At 41.6% G+C, this 17,163-nt stretch overlaps 1 protein-coding gene across 6 annotated transcripts in view; it reads right to left on the bottom strand.

Annotated features, from left to right (window-relative positions):
* Positions 1–17,163, bottom strand: part of APAF1 (apoptotic peptidase activating factor 1) — a 95,289-nt gene that overhangs the window by 77,165 nt on the left and 961 nt on the right. For 4 of the 6 annotated variants that reach the window (XM_027855780.1, XM_027855777.1, XM_027855781.1 and 1 more), the window contains exons 2-6: positions 17,045–17,125; positions 15,430–15,611; positions 14,595–14,781; positions 10,700–10,897; positions 233–416 (exon numbers count right to left, since the gene is read on the bottom strand). In XM_027855780.1, the coding sequence (XP_027711581.1) occupies positions 233–416; positions 10,700–10,897; positions 14,595–14,781; positions 15,430–15,567 (707 nt within the window). In that variant the 5' untranslated portion in view covers positions 15,568–15,611; positions 17,045–17,125. The remainder of the gene's footprint in view (positions 1–232; positions 417–10,699; positions 10,898–14,594; positions 14,782–15,429; positions 15,612–17,044; positions 17,126–17,163) is intronic. The other 2 variants (XM_027855778.1, XM_027855779.1) reach the window with 2 other exon arrangements.

Consider the following 17,163-nt stretch of genomic DNA (forward strand, 5'->3'; position numbering starts at 1 on the left):
CCGTGAAAAAACTGAAGCCCAGAGAGATTACTTGACTTGCCCAATGCCACACAGCTCATAAGGAAGAAAGCCAAGATTCAAATTCAGGTCTACTCTAAGTACCCTTCTGCCTCCTGGCATTTTACTGACAGAAGACCCAAAGGCAGGGGCCAAAACCAGCTCCCCTTAATCCACCTGACCCTAAGCGACGAAGAGGAAAAGCCAAGAGTGAGGCACAAGCCTCGATCTCTACCTCGGGCACTTGCGCAGCATCAAGAAACGGAGGCGGTCTTTGGCTTCCTCAAGGTTCAGTGGGAGTCTCTGGGAGAAAGCACCATCCTGGTCCAGCCGTGTACACAGATTCTGGAGTTTCATCAGGAGCCCAGATTTGTCCTGCTTGCCAACGGAGACCCAGTGCACACCTCCTGGGAAGCAAGCTGGCAAAGACAGAAAGCAAGGCCAAGAGGGTTAAATGAAGACTTGAAGAAGCATTCAGTCCAAAGTACTGCATGAACAAAGGCAGATCTGCTCCAAATCCACATCTCCCCCTTGCTTCTTTGAAAAAGGAGGAAACAGGGAAAAGAACTCACTATTTGACAAACACTGCTGGGAAAACTGGAAAAGAGTACGCCAGAAACTAGGTATAGACCAAAATCTCACACCATATACCAAAATAAAGTCAAAATGGGTTCATGATTTAGACATAAAGGCTGATACTGTAAACACACTGGAAATGCAAGGAATAGTTTACCTGTCAGATTTATGGAGAACAGAAGAATTCATGACCAAACAGGGGTTAGAGAACATTACAAAATGCAAAATGGATAACTTTGATTACATTAAATTGAAAAGGTTTCGCACAAACAAAGCCAATGCAACCATGATTAGAAGGAAAGTAGAAAACTGGGAAAGAATTTTCACAACCAGTGTCTCTGATAAGGGCCTCATTTCTAAAATATATAGAGAATTAAGTCAAATTTACAAGAATCCAAGTCATTCCCCAATTGATAAATGGTCAAAGGATATGAACAGACAGTTCTCAGAAGAAGAAATTAAAGCCATCTATACTCATAGGAAAAAATGTTCTAAATCACTATTGATTAGAGAAATGCAAAACAAAACAACTCTGAGGTACCACATCACACCTATCAGATTGACCAACATTACAAAACAAGAAAATGACAAATGTTGCAGAAGATGTGGGAAAATTGGGACACTAATGCCTTGATGGTGGAGTTGTGAAATGATCCAACCATTTTGGAGAGCAATTTGGAACTATGCCCAAAGAGCTATAAAAATGTGCATACCCTCTGACCCAGCAATAGCTCTTCTAGGACTGTATCCCAAAGAGATCATACAAATGGGAAAAGGACCCACATGTACAAAAATATTTAAAGCATCTCTTTTTGTGGTGGCAAAGAACTAGAAATTGAGGGAATGCCCATCAATTGAGGAATAATTTAACAAGTTGTGGTGTAAGAATGTAATGGGATACTACTGTGTTATAAGAAATGATGAGCAAGTAGACTTCAGAAAAACCTGGAAAGACCTGTATGAACTGATACTGAGTGAAGTGAGCAGAACCAGGAGAACATTGTACACAGTAACAGCCACGTTGTGCAATGACTAATATTGAAAGACTTAACCCTTCTCAGCAATGAAGGATCTAAGACGTCTCCAAAAGCCTCATGATGGAAAATGCTATCCACATCCAAAGAAAGAACTATGGAGTTGGAATGCAGATCGAAGCATACTATTTGCTATCTTTTTCGTCTGTTGTGTTTTATTTCCTCTTTCTGGTGGTTCCTCCTATTGGTTCTAATTCTTACAACATCACTAATGTGAAAACATGCTTAATAGAAATGGATATGTGTAGCCTATATCAGATTGTGAGCAGTCTTGGGGAGGGAAATGGGGAGGGAAATGGGGAGGGAAGGGGAGAAAAATTTAAAACTCAAAAACTTATGGAAGTGATTGCTGATAAATCATAATAAACTAATAAAAAAGAAAAAGAAAAAGGAGGAAAAAATGGAAGATCAGGTCATTCTGCTTGATCGTTTGAGGGGTAGGGATTTGTCGGGGTGTTTGTGGGAATGTCTCTGTCCTCAGCACTGCCAGTTCTGGCACTGTGGAAGGAGATATGGCCATGGAGTCAGCAAGACCTGCATTTTAGACTCAGAGGCATGTTTGGTTTGGACATGGCCAATGCGGAGAATTTGTCTTGTCTGACTATACATGGTTATAACTGAAGTTTTGTTTTTCGTTCTTTCTCAAGAGGGAAATGGGAGACAGAAAAAGCAGATTTTTGATTAAAAAAAGAGAAAAACCAGGGTTCAAGTCCTACACTCTGACTCAGAATGGTCACCTGTACCAGTTACTTCATCTCTTAGTGTCTCAGGCAGCTAGCTCTCCAAAGCAGGCTCTCCTAACCTGGGGTCCATGAACCATTTTGGGTTGTTTTTTTTTTTAATTATTCTGATCACTGTATTTTAATAGAATTGGTTTCTTGTATAATCATGCATATGTCATGCAATTAAAATTTAAAATAATATAATTTGCATTATTCTGCAGTGGGGCCCCTAAGCTTCAGCCAATTCTGCCAAAATCATCATAAGACACTTGTCACAAGAGATTAAGGCTAAAAATTGCAGAGCAGGGGATCAGCACTAGGAGAGAGAATTTCATCACTGGGAATTATATATACAGTTGAAATGACAAGTCCAAAGCAAAAAAAAAAAATTCTTTCATTCTGTCGAAACAAAATAAATCCATTTTCTAAGTGGGGAAAGAAGGGGGAAAAATGGGAAAAACTTTTTTAGCTGCTACTGCCTCTCCCCCACCCTTCCATTATTTTACTCCTCTCTATTTTAAATCTATTTTACACATGCTTATACATGTGGTTGAAGTCTCCCCTGTTACAATATAAGCTCACTGGCAGAGGGATTGCTTCATTCCTTGTATTTGTATTCTGAGTGCTTACCACAGTGCCCACACATAGTAGGTGCTTCACAGCCATTCTTCCAGGGGCTTCCAAACTAGTCTAGGACATCCCTAATCCCTTTGTGCTCCCCTCCCTCCAGCTAAGTGGTTTTACTGTACAAGGCAGTAGAAGCAGCTGATCTCGCCCCCACCCCAACTACAGCCAGACAAACTAAGGCTGAGAATAACCCCAAAATTCAGGTCTTAAAGCTCCACCAGCCTCCATCTCTCCAGCACAGCTGGGCTAGCCTGGCTCAACAAGGTCTGCGGGAGCAGCTCCCGTTCAGAATCTCAGCAGGAGAGTGAAAGACCTTCCCCAATAACTAAGCACCAAACAGCCCTGAGATGCTGCAGCACATGAATCCTCCTGTGATCCCACGGGCTGGAGGCTATCTCTTCCACACCAGAAGAGATGGCTTCTCTAAATGAGAGAGAATACAGGCAGCACAAACGCTTCAGAAAGAGAGTGAGCTGCGGGTGGGCTGTGGGAGTACAACCTGCCACGCTGAACAAGAAGTCAGGAAGGACGGGGTTCAAATCCAACCACTGACACTTATAAGACATGTGACTGCAATCAGTCAGTCATCAAGCATTGACTAAGCACATACTATGTGGCAGGCACTATGCTCAGTGCCTGGAGATACAAAGAGAGGCAAAAAAGGTTGCCTCTGCCCTCAGAGAGCTCCCAGTCTAATGGGGGAGACAACATGCCAATAATTATATATAACTGTAATAATAACACACAGGACAGACCCAGTGTAAAGGAAGGTAATCTCAGAGAAAACTGGGGGGGGGGGGTCAGGAAAGGCCTCCTGCAGACGGTGGGACTGCAGCTGAGTCCTGAAGGAAGCTGGGAAACCAAAAGGTGGACAGCAGGAGAGAGGGCATTTGTTCCAAACACGAGGGGCAGCCAGGGCAAAGACAAAGGTCAGGGGACGAAGAGCCATGGGGCGAGAACGCCAGGATCAGCGGACCACGTGGAAGGAAGCAGAGCGTAAGCGACTAGAAAGGGAGGAAAGGGCCAGATCGTGAAGGGCTTTAAAAGCCACAGAGGATTTCCTATTTGACCCTGGAGGTCACAGGCAGCCACTGGAATTCACGGAATAAAGGAGGGAAGAAGCATCAGAAAAACATTTTAAATAATGAAATTTTTAAAAAATAAAGTTAGTTGTTTGTACAATCCTCAGAGACCAAAAGTCAGGATATAAGGAACCTGTTAAGGGCTAACACATTTACTTAATTTAAAATAAAAAGCATAAAAACAAAAGCATAAACAAATAAAAGCATAAAAAGCAAAATTCAAAAGGACATTGGAAATTAAGAGGAAATGATGCTGGCATACAAACAGAAGTTATCTTTTACACACAGGGCACAGTAGAGGGCCCACATACCTCGGGTTTCAGAGACAAAAAGGAAGGTGAGATATATGCCCAACTCCTCACACATTGCATGCCCACTGATGGGGGAATGGCCAAAGGCGCATTGTAAGGGGGTATGATGAAGTGTGGCGGTGCCCGAAAGGTGGACAGGCAGGAGGAGGAACGCCCAGGATGCCCCCCTGCCACCCTCACCACAGGGAAACAAATTGATTCAGTATAGAGCAATCCAGCCTGATAGCCAACCAAGCAACAAAGAGGCAGCCAAGGACAGGATTGATAGTCAGAGGGCCCAGGTTTTAGGCTCAGCTTTGCGACTCACTCCTGAAATGACCCTGGTTAACGCACATCATCTCTCTGGGCCTCAGTTTCCTCCTTTGTAAAACAAGCAGAGATGTTTGAGATGCTCTCTAAGGTCTCTTCTGGTTCTAAATCTATGATAAGGAAAGAAGTGACATACTGATGCATTTGGGTGAAAGGGAAGAGGGCAGAAGGGAAAAGGAAAGGAGACAGAAAGACAAAGAGAAAGAATTTTGTAATCAGAATTCTAAAGACTAATGTTCTCAGATTCTAGAGGGAATCTGATTAGCAAAGAATACGAAAGACAAAATGATAACCATTGGAGGGCAGTGAGAAGGCTGGCACACTGACAGACTGTAGCTAGAGCTGTGGACTGGTTTCACCATCTCTGGAAAACAATCTGGAATAATACTAGAAAAATCACTAACCTGCACCTGTGCTTTGACCCAGGATTATTATCACTACTAGACCCAGAGAAGGTCAAAGACAGAGAGGAAAGGATGCAAATAGTCACAAGGATATTTATGAGCAGTGCTTTTTTTTTAATAGCCAAGTGATTTCCATCAATTAGAGAATAGCTAAACAAGTTCTGGTATATGGATACATAACAAGTTACTGGGTTATAAGAAAGAACACAAAGAATTCTGAGAAACCTGAGAAGACCTGCATGAACTGAGGCAAAGCAAAGCAGGTAGAACCAGCAGAACAAGCTACATGATCACCACAATAACGTAAAGAAAAGTACCACTGAAAGACTTGGCAACTCTGAGCCATGCAGTATCCAATCCTGATCTCAGAGGTCCAAGGTGAAGCATGGCTCCCACTTATGAGCAGACAGGCAGTAATTACAGGCGCAAAGTGAGGCACAGATGCTCAGACAAAGTCAACGTGCTGTTTGTTTTGTTTAATTTTAATTCGCTGTCACCAGAAAGGGTTCTAGTGAGGTAGGTCACTGTAGAGTGAGAACTCTGTCCAAAAACAAAGAGTAGTAATAAAGCGTTTTGTATCTTTTCAGTCAATAAGCATTTATTAAGCATTTACAGCGCCAGACATTGTGCCAAGTCATAGAGATACAAAGAAAGGTAAAAGACGATCCCTAGTCTTGAGGAGCTCACATACAATGGGGGAGACAGTGTGCAAACACGTACAACACAAACAAGACGTATACAGAGTAAAGAGGAAATTAGCAACCAAGGGAAGGCACCAGAATTAAGAAGGACTGGGAAAGACATCCCAGAGAAGGTGGGATTTAGTTGGCGACCTGAAGGAAGACAGGGAAAGAAATGAACTCAGAAGATAAGAATCTCCCTTAACAAAGGAGCTGCTCTCATTTCCCTGAAATTCCAAAACTGGACACCTTCAACAAGCCTGTTACTGACTGTAGCTACTATGACAAGATATGGAAGATTCTTTTTTTTTAATCTAGGCCCAAGTCATCTTATTCTTTAGGAATTTAGGCTCAACTGTGACCCAAACTGGGAAATAGGGTAATCTATGAAGGCCAGATGTATCATTCTGAAAGGTCCCCAAGAATAATCTACATTGTTAAAACCAGTTTCAAGAGGAAGGAGGGAAGAGGGAAGAAGGAGGAGCGGGGAGGAGGAGGAAATCAGTTGGACTGCCCAGGTTCACACAGCTAGTTAATGCCAAGAGGAAGGAGAATACAACTAAAACCTAATCCAAATTCCCTAGAATCAAATAACAACAAAAATGTTTCTTGAGCATCTACCATCTACACAAGGCATTACAGAGGCTATGCACTAAATAAAGAAACACAGAAAGTACCTGGAAACCCAGCAGTGCCAAGTTATGGAAGGAGCACTCGGTCTGTGTAACCTTAGGCAAGCCACTTCACCTGTTGAGGCCTGGATTTCCTCAAATGTGTAACAGAGGTTGGACTAGATGAGCCCTAAGGTCCCTTCTGTCTCACGAATATGATCCAGATTCTGGGGCTCCAAAAGTAATCACCAAGTGCCCAACGACAGGTACAGAATAAACACTTACTAAAAGATTTATAGAAAAATAGCACATAGTGCATCAAAAACAATGGATGGAGAATCCAAGGACCCAAGTCTGAATTCCAACCGTAACACTTATTACCTAGGTAACACTGAGAAATCATTTCCCCTGCCTGGGCCTCAACTTCCTTATCTGTAAAAGAGGGGGCTAGTCTAGACAGCCTCTAAGGTGCCTCCAATGCTAGCCTGTGATCCACTGATGTAGGTACAGGTGCTGTGAAGCCAAGGTATGGGATCCGGTCTGGAACTCCAGCCCACCACTGCCCCAAGCACTTCTCAAGCTCACCTTTCCCCCTCCCCACACTTTTTAGATTCCTTTTATTCATAGCTCCCACCACTAGAATGTTAGTTTCTTGAGGGCAGAGAACATCTTTATTTTTGCTTACATTTGCATTCCCAATACCGCACAGACACTGGCACAAGGTAAGCACTCAATTAATGCTCTATTTATGTATGTAACTTTCTTTCTGTCAATCTAAGGAAGGTCGGGGCTAGAGATGGAGATCTGGAAATCAGATACACTGACCTTATGGAAATAAGTAAGGCTGCGTCAGCATTCGTCCAGGTCCTGAATCCTACTGCCACTGATTTAACCCTGGAATGGACTTTAGAGGCCCCCAGTCCAAGCCCCTTATTTTACAGATGCGGCACCTGAAGGCCACAGAAGGTCAGAGACTTGCCTGAGGTCTTACCCAAAGTATGTGGCAGAATTGGGGTCTGAACCCAATACCCCAGAGCCAGATTCAGGTCTTTCCAGAGCACCACACTGCATTTCTTGGGTTGACTCCCAGATGATAGGATACAGACTGAGAGCTAAAAGGGGCCCAGTTCAACCCCTTCATTTTACAGCCGAAGAAAACAAGGTCCAAAGAAGTTATTTTCCCAAAATCCCAATGGAACAAGTGTGAGAGGCAGGCAATGAACTCAGGTTGCCAGCCTCCAAAAAGTCAGTGATCTTCTCACTGTGCCATGCTTTCTCTCTCTCTCTTAGACTGATTCCCACAGAGTTTGTACATGGTACAATTAAATGGAATTTTTTTTCTATCTCCCCCTTCTGAGTTTTGTTAGTAATAATCAGAAAGACTGATGATTTGTTATCGGCTCATTTTATACCCTGCTGTTTTACTAAAGTTACTAATCATTCCAATCCATTTTTAAAAATTAAATCAGAAGGATTTTCAAATTAAACAGTCATATCGTCCATAATTTGGTCTCCCCTTAGACTGCTTAGTGAATGGGGCTGCCAAGCGAAAGAGTTTACAAAAGAAAAAGATAAGGGTCAAGAAAAGGTGCTGGAGGAACACACATATTCAGGAGTACAGATGCGGATGAGGACTGAGCAGAAGAGCTATTACAGTCTGGAGCCCTGGAGGTGGGGAAGTAGAGAACAGGCCCCTAACTCCAAGGAAGCAGAGGTCATTTGTATCAAAAGCAGCAAAGGTCAAGGGAGCATGAGGTTTATAGATGTGGTGACCAGGAGCTTATCAGTTAACGCTAGCTGCAAAGCTCCGCTCAGAGCATAACGCAATCTCTCTTCCATACCCACATCACAGAAAAAACATCAAGAAAATCACAAGTGTCATTGTGTCACTGAAACTACATCTTCTTTAATCCCTTCAGGGAAAAGCCTATATCAAGAATCAACTTCTAATACCATTACTAGCCCTGTATCCCAAAGAGATCAAAGACAAGGGAAAAGAACTTATGTGCACAAAACTACTGTATAGCAACTCTTTTTGCTGAGACAAAGAAATGGAAACTGGGGGATTGCCCACCCATTGGGGAAGGGCTGAGCAAGTTGTGGTATATGACTGTGTCGGTATACTACTGGGCTGTAAAAAATGAGGAGGAGGATGGTTTCAGAAAAGCCTGGGAAAACTTATATGAAGTGATGCAAAGTGAAGTGAGCAGAACCAAGAGAACATTGTATACTAGAACAGCAGTATTATAGGGGAGATCAACTGTGAAAAACTTATCAAGGCAATGATCCAAGACGATTCCAAAGGACCCATGATAAAAAATACTCCCCACCCCCACAGAGAAAACTAATGAATTTGTTGTCCATGAGTCGCAACGCAACTGAAATTGAGCACTGACTGAAGCATATTGTTTCTGATTTCTTTATTTTTCTTGCTTTTTTTTTCTTTCACAACATGGCTAACGTGAAAAATACATTTTGCACAACTTCATATGTATAATGTGTATTGTATTTCCTTCTCGATGGGTGAAGGAGGTGTGGAAAAAGGGAGAAAATTTGGAACTCAAAATTTTACAAATTAATCTTAAGAAAATAAAAATAATCAGCTTCTGAAGTGGACACCAGACCACTGCTTACAAGCCATTTTCCCCTTCTTCCTCCAAAAGAGAAAATGCCTTCCTTCAGAAGGATGTGTCCCGGAATTACAAACACTAAGTTTGGTATCAGAGAACCTGGATTTAAATCCTGGTACTGCCACTTACTACTTGTGTGACTTTCTTTGAGCAAATCACTCCCTTTTTCTGGGCCTCAATTTTCTCATCTGTAAAATGGACTGGATCAATCTCGCTCAATCAATAAGCATTTGTTAAGTGCCTACTATATGCCAGAAATTTTGCTAGGCACTAGGAATAAAAAGACAAAAAGAAATAGTCTCTGCCCTCAAGAAGCTTATATTCTATCCAGGAGAAAGTGTGTACACAGAAAAGAATATACAAAATAGATATGAAATAAATACTAGGTAAAGTGGGATTAGGGGAAGAAAGGCTAATAACGAGATGTGATCTCAGGGGTATAAGAGATTCCAACGTGGAACATCACACGTCCCTCCCCAGATGCAAGCCTGCAATTGTCCATAATTTAATCATCTTAAAGAGTTGCCTGGTCACCAGAATGTACTATTGGTGCAGCTGTGAATTAGCACAGCCATTCTGGAAATCATGTTGAAATCATGTTCAAAGTCACAAAACTATGTTTACCCTCTTACCCCATGATATCACGACTAGACTGATACCCCTAGAGAGATCAAAGAAAAAGGAAAAGGACTTATGTGAATAAATATTTATGGCAGCTCTTTTTGTTCGATGAAAGAATAGGAACTAAAGGGGGAGGCTGCCCATTAAGTGGGAAACAGCTGAACAAATTATAAGATATAAATGTAATAGATTTTGATTGCATGATAAGAAATTATAAAAGGAGCAGTTTCAGACTTAGATGAATTGATGTAGAGTGAAGTGAGCAGAACTGGAGAACACTGTAAAGAAAAACTGCCTTGAAAGACACAAGGACCCAGATCAATGCAAGGGCTCATGGAGCAGGATAAGAGAAACATTTTTGGACATAGCCAATGTGGGAATCTGTTTTACTTGACTATGCATACTTGTTACAAAATTTTTGTTTTTCTTTTTAGCAATGGGGTGGGGAGAAAGAGCAGAGTAAACAGAGCTGCCAAAAAAAAAAAAAAAAAAGAAAGAAAGAAAAATAAAAGACTGTCACTGAAGCACTTTTAAAAAATGCATAGAAGACAGAAGGAAATCAGAGACAAGCAGGACATATTTGAAAATGAAGGGGGGTAACCTTATTTTTATTTTTATACATACATCTATATATCTATATTGATAGCTATAGATATATGTATATATGTGTGCATATATACATTCACATATATACATATGTGCATGTATGTGTATATGTGTGTGTATTTATAAATTATATTAAAATTAAGTCGTACTTGAGAGAGAATTGCAGTTTCATATACAATCCTCTTTTTCTATTGTACTAGGCATATGGAAATGTTCATTTTATTCAGTATTGTTAAGCTTTGAATAAAAAAAAATAAAGCTATGACTTCTGTCCACCATGGTACCCTGCCTCTCATAAATCTCATGGGCTTAAGACCCCTTAACTAAATAGCTTCTAAGTTACTTCTCAACCTAATGATTCTGAGAATTACAGCTCACAGTGATCTGATCAAATCTGTCAGCCAGCCCTCCTCAAATCATATAATTTCAAAGTCATCATTCATGAAAAGTACATTATTAGCCACACTCTCTCAGTATTTGAGCACTTACTTTCTAAGAGGCTGTGGTCCCGGACAGCTTCTGCAGCTAGGACAGACTTCCCACAGCCTGCCATCCCATAGACTGTGACCCATCCAGGTTCACTGTTGAGTTTATAAAGCTTTTCTTGGATCGACTTCACCAGCTTCTTCCTGGTCACAAATACAAGAGGCCTCTGGGGTACACCACCTTCACACAGCACTGTCTTCACTGAAACCCAAAAAAATGAGGAACATAAATGAAACATCCAAAAGGTCACCTAGGCAAATGCCACTAAATCATCCCAGAATGCCTCATATTTTTAGCACCATATATAGGTCCTCATCCAATTCCACAAAAGGTGAATATGCTATTGCGAGAGCTGTGGACTGGTCCAACCATTCTGTAAAATAATTTGGAATTAGGCCAAAAAAAAAAATGTGAGTAAACTGACCATACCCTTTGATCCAGAGATCCTACCACTACGTATATTCTCCAAGGCCATCAAAGACAAAAGATCCCACAGACACCAAAGTATTATAGCAGCCTTCTAGTGGTAATAAAGTTAAGATGGAGAAAAAGTTGATGCCCATCAACTGGGAAACAGCTAAACAAAATATGATACATGAATGTAATGGAATATTATTGCACCATAATAAAAAATGCCAAAGAAACAAGGGAAGACTTACATGATATATAATAACTATAACAGTGCAAATAACCAAAAAATTGAATGCTGTTTGATTATGACCAATCAGGCTCTCAAAGATGAGATAAAATCCATTTCCTTCCCTTTACTGGATAAGGGGGGGTCTGTGGGTGTGGAGTACTACAAATACTGTGCTAGTTACTTTTGCTGAACTGTTTTCTTCTCTTTTTTTCTTTTCAATTACAAGGAATAGCCTGAAAGGTGCTATTACTTACTTACACACACACACACACACACACACATATATACATATATATATAAATAAAATACATAGTATATAAAGATATATATACATATAACATAAGGAGATAATAAAAAAATAAATCTAAAAGAAAGTTTGAATATGGACAAACTTCAAAGTCCAACTACTAGCCATGACTTCCCATTTTTTGTCTCTGTCCTAAAAGTTTCTTAGTCTCTCTGCTCATGGGGCTGGACAGACACTTCAGAGGCTTCATCCAAGAAATGTGGTTTGGCCAGAAACTGAAGCAGGAGAAGGCGTTTGAAAAAACCCAGATGAAGAAAACAGTAAATGAATAGTGAAAAAAAACAACAAAGGTCTCTGTGAAGGGAGCAGGCAGTTCAGGAGAAGGGAACAAAGATAAAGAAACTAAGACAAGACTATATACCTGTCAATGATTGCTAGAGCAGTCTAAATCTGACCTGTACAGGACTGCAGACTTAAAAAAGGGAATGGTCCCAGGCATCCTTTCACTCAAACATGTTAACTGGAGAAGACCACTCTCAAGCTACCTGAATTTCTGCCAACTTGTAAACTAAGACCCAGGCCCAAAAAGGCTCTGATTTCTTACAAGAGAGTGGACAGACAGAACAACTTGGAGGCTTCCAGCTCAGCACCCAAAGGAAGAAGAAAATAAACCAGTGGATGATTTCATTCAGAGATGAAAAACAACAGCTCAAAGGCCAAGGAAGTCCCCTCAGCGGGCCTGGCTGAGTCTGCCGTCCACTTCCCTACTGCTCCTAGGTACCTCACCTGAGCCTGGAAGGGAGAACATGAGGGTGCTAGAGTCTAATGGAACCTGCTTTACGAAGACAGGGCTCCAAGCAGCTGGAGAGTATCTGTCCTCCACAGCAATTACCAAACCGGAATGAGGAAAGCTGCAGTACCAAGATAAACAGTGCCACTGCTGCAAAGTAACGTCTCTGACGAGGGGAATTATCCCACAAGGAAACAGGCTCTGTGACCTCCAGGAGCCTGATCAGGGAGCCCAAGTTCCTGGTCTTCGTGTTATTAGCTGACTAGTGTCCAGTTGTAAAGTCGTCATGCCCCTTTACACTATTCTTCCACCTGCCAACTAAAAGGGCTTTGACAAGTCCCACAGCTTTCCCTGAAATGCACATGATAAAATTACATCATGGGGCAGCAACAGCAAGGCAATCCTCAGGGCTGAGCAAAAGGAGGAACGTGCACAAAGCTGATGGTTAGACTTGGAGGTCGAGGATCTGAGTTCAAATCCTGCCTCACTCTCCCTCTCTGAGCCTCTGTTTCTTCTGATTGGATTCAGTGGCCTCTAATGTCCTTTACAGCCCTCCCTGGGGCCTTCATTTTCTTAACTGTAATGAAAGGCATGGACTCAAGCCCTTCTAAAGTCCCCTCCAACTTTCAGTCGTTGACCCTCTGACTTGAAGAACAATTTCCAAGCATCACCGTACCCCCAAATTGCCCTAACTCTATCCCTGACTACCTTCAGGCCGTGGGCAAGCTGCCTCACTCTTCTGGGGCTCAGATTCCTCTTCTGTTAAGTAAGGGAAAGTTGGATTTGATGACCTCAAAGGTCCCTTCTGAGTCAAACTCTTTAATCCTATATCCTATATGTAATCCTCTATCTGGTGCCCCTGGTGATAAGCCTCTTCACATAATCCTGGCAGGTCCCCAGGTGCAGTCAGTCCATCACCAGCCCACTGTCTTTGCCCCTGTCCAACACGTGGCCTGCTCACTGGTATGGCCTTCAAGGACCTCAGGTCACCTCCGCATCACCACAAGGACAGGGTATTACAGGACTTGAGAACACAACCAAGACAATACTAATGGGGCAGCTAAGTGGGGCAGAGGATAGAGCCTTGGAGTCAGGAGGACCTGAGCACGTAACACTCACTAGCTATGTGACTCTGGGCAAGTCACTTAACTCCAATTGCCTCACCAAAAACAAAAACAAAACAAAACAAAACCAAAAAAAAAAAAAAAAAAAGACGATACTGATAGAAAATGTAAAAACGAACCGAGAATGACCACGACCAAACTACAATGGGCAGAATCAACTTGACTTTAAAAACTAAATGGAAAAGTATTCTATCCTACACCTTCATTTCTAAAGAGAACTGATCAACCGCTTCCTTGGGTGGGTTTCCTAACGGGAAAGCAGAATAACACAATGAAAAATGTGCTGTAGTTAAAGTACATGGGCCTGGGTTCAAATCCTGACTGAGAGAAATGATTATTAATAAGCAATCATTTGAGGACATCCAGAGTTCCCCCCCTTTTTCTAAAGTCCTGATTTCAAAGGTTCAGTCTCTTGAAAGAGATCACTGATAATGAGACTGAACTTTTTTTTTTTTTTTTTGCTTTTTGTGCTAGGCAATGGGGTTAAGTGACTTGCCCAGGGTCACACAGTAAGTGTCAGGTATCTGAGGCCAGATTTGATCTCCTGACTCCAAGGCCGGAGCTCTATCCACCTAGTTGCCCTGGACTAACTTTCAGACCCCACCCAGGTGGGGAAGCCATTGTGCTCTACTCAGTTTTGGATGGGATAAATTCTTTGAATAGAATGCCCAAGGGGTGGAGGAGGTTAACACAGAAGTAAATGATATAATCAAAGTTCTTTTGAGTATGTTCAGCCCCTCACTGCAACATTCATTAATTGTTAACCAGTCAGAGTTGATTGTCACCCTGGGAACACACTTCTTGTCCAACGGACAATATATGCCTGAGCCCTGTCACCATGACTGTCTTTGGTCTAAGAGAGAGATGGCCAAATGACTAGTCTTTTATTAATAAACATACTGGCAAAATTAATAAAATGATTACATTATCCAGAAATTATGTCTCTCAAACCTTTAAAGGTCACAACTCTGCTAACAGAGAGGTTGGACTTGATGGTCTATAAGTCTCTCTTAGCTCTAATCCTATAATCTTTCGATCCCATGAGATAAAATTTTAGTATTTCTTGAGAGAACATGAACTAGATCCCAGATACTGACCGTATGAAGTCACTCCATCCACTGCATCCTTTCCATTATATGAAGGATGAGGAATACCATCTTGGAGAAGGAAAGCCAAATCCTTGTAGCCTTCGTGTAGCAGAGCATTGTAGAAAGATATGTATGAAGTATTATCTTTTTCAAGTAGCACCCTAATGAGCATAGATGCTCTCTTCTTTTGGGTAGGCTAAAAGGAAAAAAAACAAAACAAAAGAAAACTTGGTATATATAAGGACTTTTTTCTTCCATTAGCAAGTGTCCAGGATAAATTCTGAAAACTTCTAAGGCAACACAAGTAGCCTGAGAACAGGAGCCCTTAACCTTTTTTCTCTATCATAAGCCCCTTTGGTAGTTTGATAAAGTCCAGGGACCCCATTTCACAATAAGGTTTTGAAATACTTAAAGGTTAAATTTCAGTTAAATGTTAGTGAAAATAAAACCATAGTTTTTTCCCATCCAAGTTCACAGACGCCCCCACCCCAAAATCCATCCACAGACCCGCTGGGAGTGTGTAGACCCTATATTAAGAACTCCTGCTTCAGAGGGTAGTTAATAGAAGGACTAAAATTTATTAATACCTTGAAGAACTAGGCTGCATCATTGACACAGTACAATTTTTATCCATAAAGAAAATAGAGATAAGAGAATGAAAATTTTATTTCAAAATAAAATTACAATATCTGCTCATAATTATTTATATTTAAAGTCCAATCTGCATTTGGACAGATAGGAGAAAATGTGGTATATTATAAAAAATTATTTTAAAACTCTTACATCAACTAACACACCTAGTCCTTCTAGTATGGGGGGGGGGGGGCGTTATAAGGGGATATACCTGATCTCTTATTTTCTCCTCCTCTGACAAACTAAGGACCCGATCAGAAATCATGTGATCCATGAGGTAGGAAGTCTTGATGTCTCTTTCCAGGGCTTCCTTGTGCTGAAGCAAACAGTTCCGAGCTTTGGCATCCATCCTCCACCAAGCTGATGTTCGTCTTCAGCAGGGACAAACATGAGCTGTAATCAAGATACCGAAACGCTGGAGTCACAGGGCAGGCCCAACCCAGCTACTTTCTTCCATCTGGAAAATCCAAACTGGCTTTTGGAATTGCCAGGGCCATTAACAAGGTGGAAATCCCCATCGCCAGCTCTTTGTCTGTGTTAGGCAAACCTTTCTCATGTGCTCAGCATTCCCAGCTGGGCTCCAGAGCAAGACAAAACAAGAGGAAACCCTTCCCCCACACATACACACGCACACTCTCTGATGTCATCCCTTGGATTCAGGGCAAAGGAAGGTACAGTAAAAATCAGCCTTCCACAATCTGCTTTCTGAATTCCTTAGAGCCAGCAACAAATAAGAGTGTTCCAAAGCCCTAAGCATAATATTTAATATTAAGCGTAAAAGCTCATGTTTCTAAGTCAATCACAATTTCCCACCGAGTTTATTGCAACAAGATTCTAAAATGGCTATTAACAAATGGCCATATTTAAAATAAATATCACCAAATGAGGTGGGGGCCCAAAATAGAAGTGCGACCATTTGTCTGCATTTGTCAAAGTTCACAAATGCAGATGGCTGGAATAAGTCGAAGTTCCTTTTGTGAAAACGGGAGGAAAAACCATGCCTGGAGGTGAAGAGTTTTAGGAGCTTCTGAAATTCTGTTAAATATTTTAACTTAGGAATATTTCAGAGAGGCAGCACGATGTAATGGAAGATCACCAGTTTGGGAATTGGGGGAAAAAAAGCAGGCTTTAAATCCTGGCTAACACTAGCTGTGTGATCTAGGCTATTTATCTATTCCACAGCACTGTTCTGTGGAAAGTTCTTTGCCATAATAATAATACCACACATTTATAAAGCACTTTAAGGTTTGCAAAGTGATCCTCACCATAATAATCCTGTGAAGCACATGCTATTATTATTATGTCCATTACACAGATGAGGAAAGTGAGTCTGAGACAGGTGAAATGACGTGCCCGGAGTAGATCAGCCTGTCTCTCTCTCTCTCACACACACACACACACACACACACACACACACACACACACACACACGCACGCACACCCCTCGCAAGTGTCTGAGGTAAGATTTAAACTCAATTCTTCCTTACCCCAGGTAAAGGGCATAGTGAATAGACTGCTAGGCCTGAAGTCAGAGTTCAAATTTGACCTCAGACATTTACTAGCCGTATGACCCTAGACAACTCACTTAACCCAGTTTGCCTCATTTTCCTCATCCATAAAATGAGTGGCCAAACCACTCCAGTATTATTGACAAGAAAACGCCAGATGAGGTCATAACATAGAGAAAAAAGGGAGTCAGACACAACTGAAAAAAAAAATGAGTGAACAATTTCCTTACTCCAAGTACAGCACCCAGCGCTGAACCACCTTGCTCCCTCTTACATCTAATTTGAATTTAACTTAGGAAGTAGAAGCTGTGGACCTACCTCCACGGTGAAAGCAGTTTCCCCTAGGATCACATCCCAGTTTCCTCCTCCTCCCTTCTCTCCCGCATTTACAGGATACTGCTGAGAATGCACAAGAGTAACAGGCTATAATATAGCAA

The sequence above is a fragment of the Vombatus ursinus genome, unplaced genomic scaffold (assembly GCF_900497805.2).
Source record: "Vombatus ursinus unplaced genomic scaffold, bare-nosed wombat genome assembly UNPS02011334.1, whole genome shotgun sequence".
In the NCBI taxonomy this organism is placed as follows: domain Eukaryota; kingdom Metazoa; phylum Chordata; class Mammalia; order Diprotodontia; family Vombatidae; genus Vombatus; species Vombatus ursinus.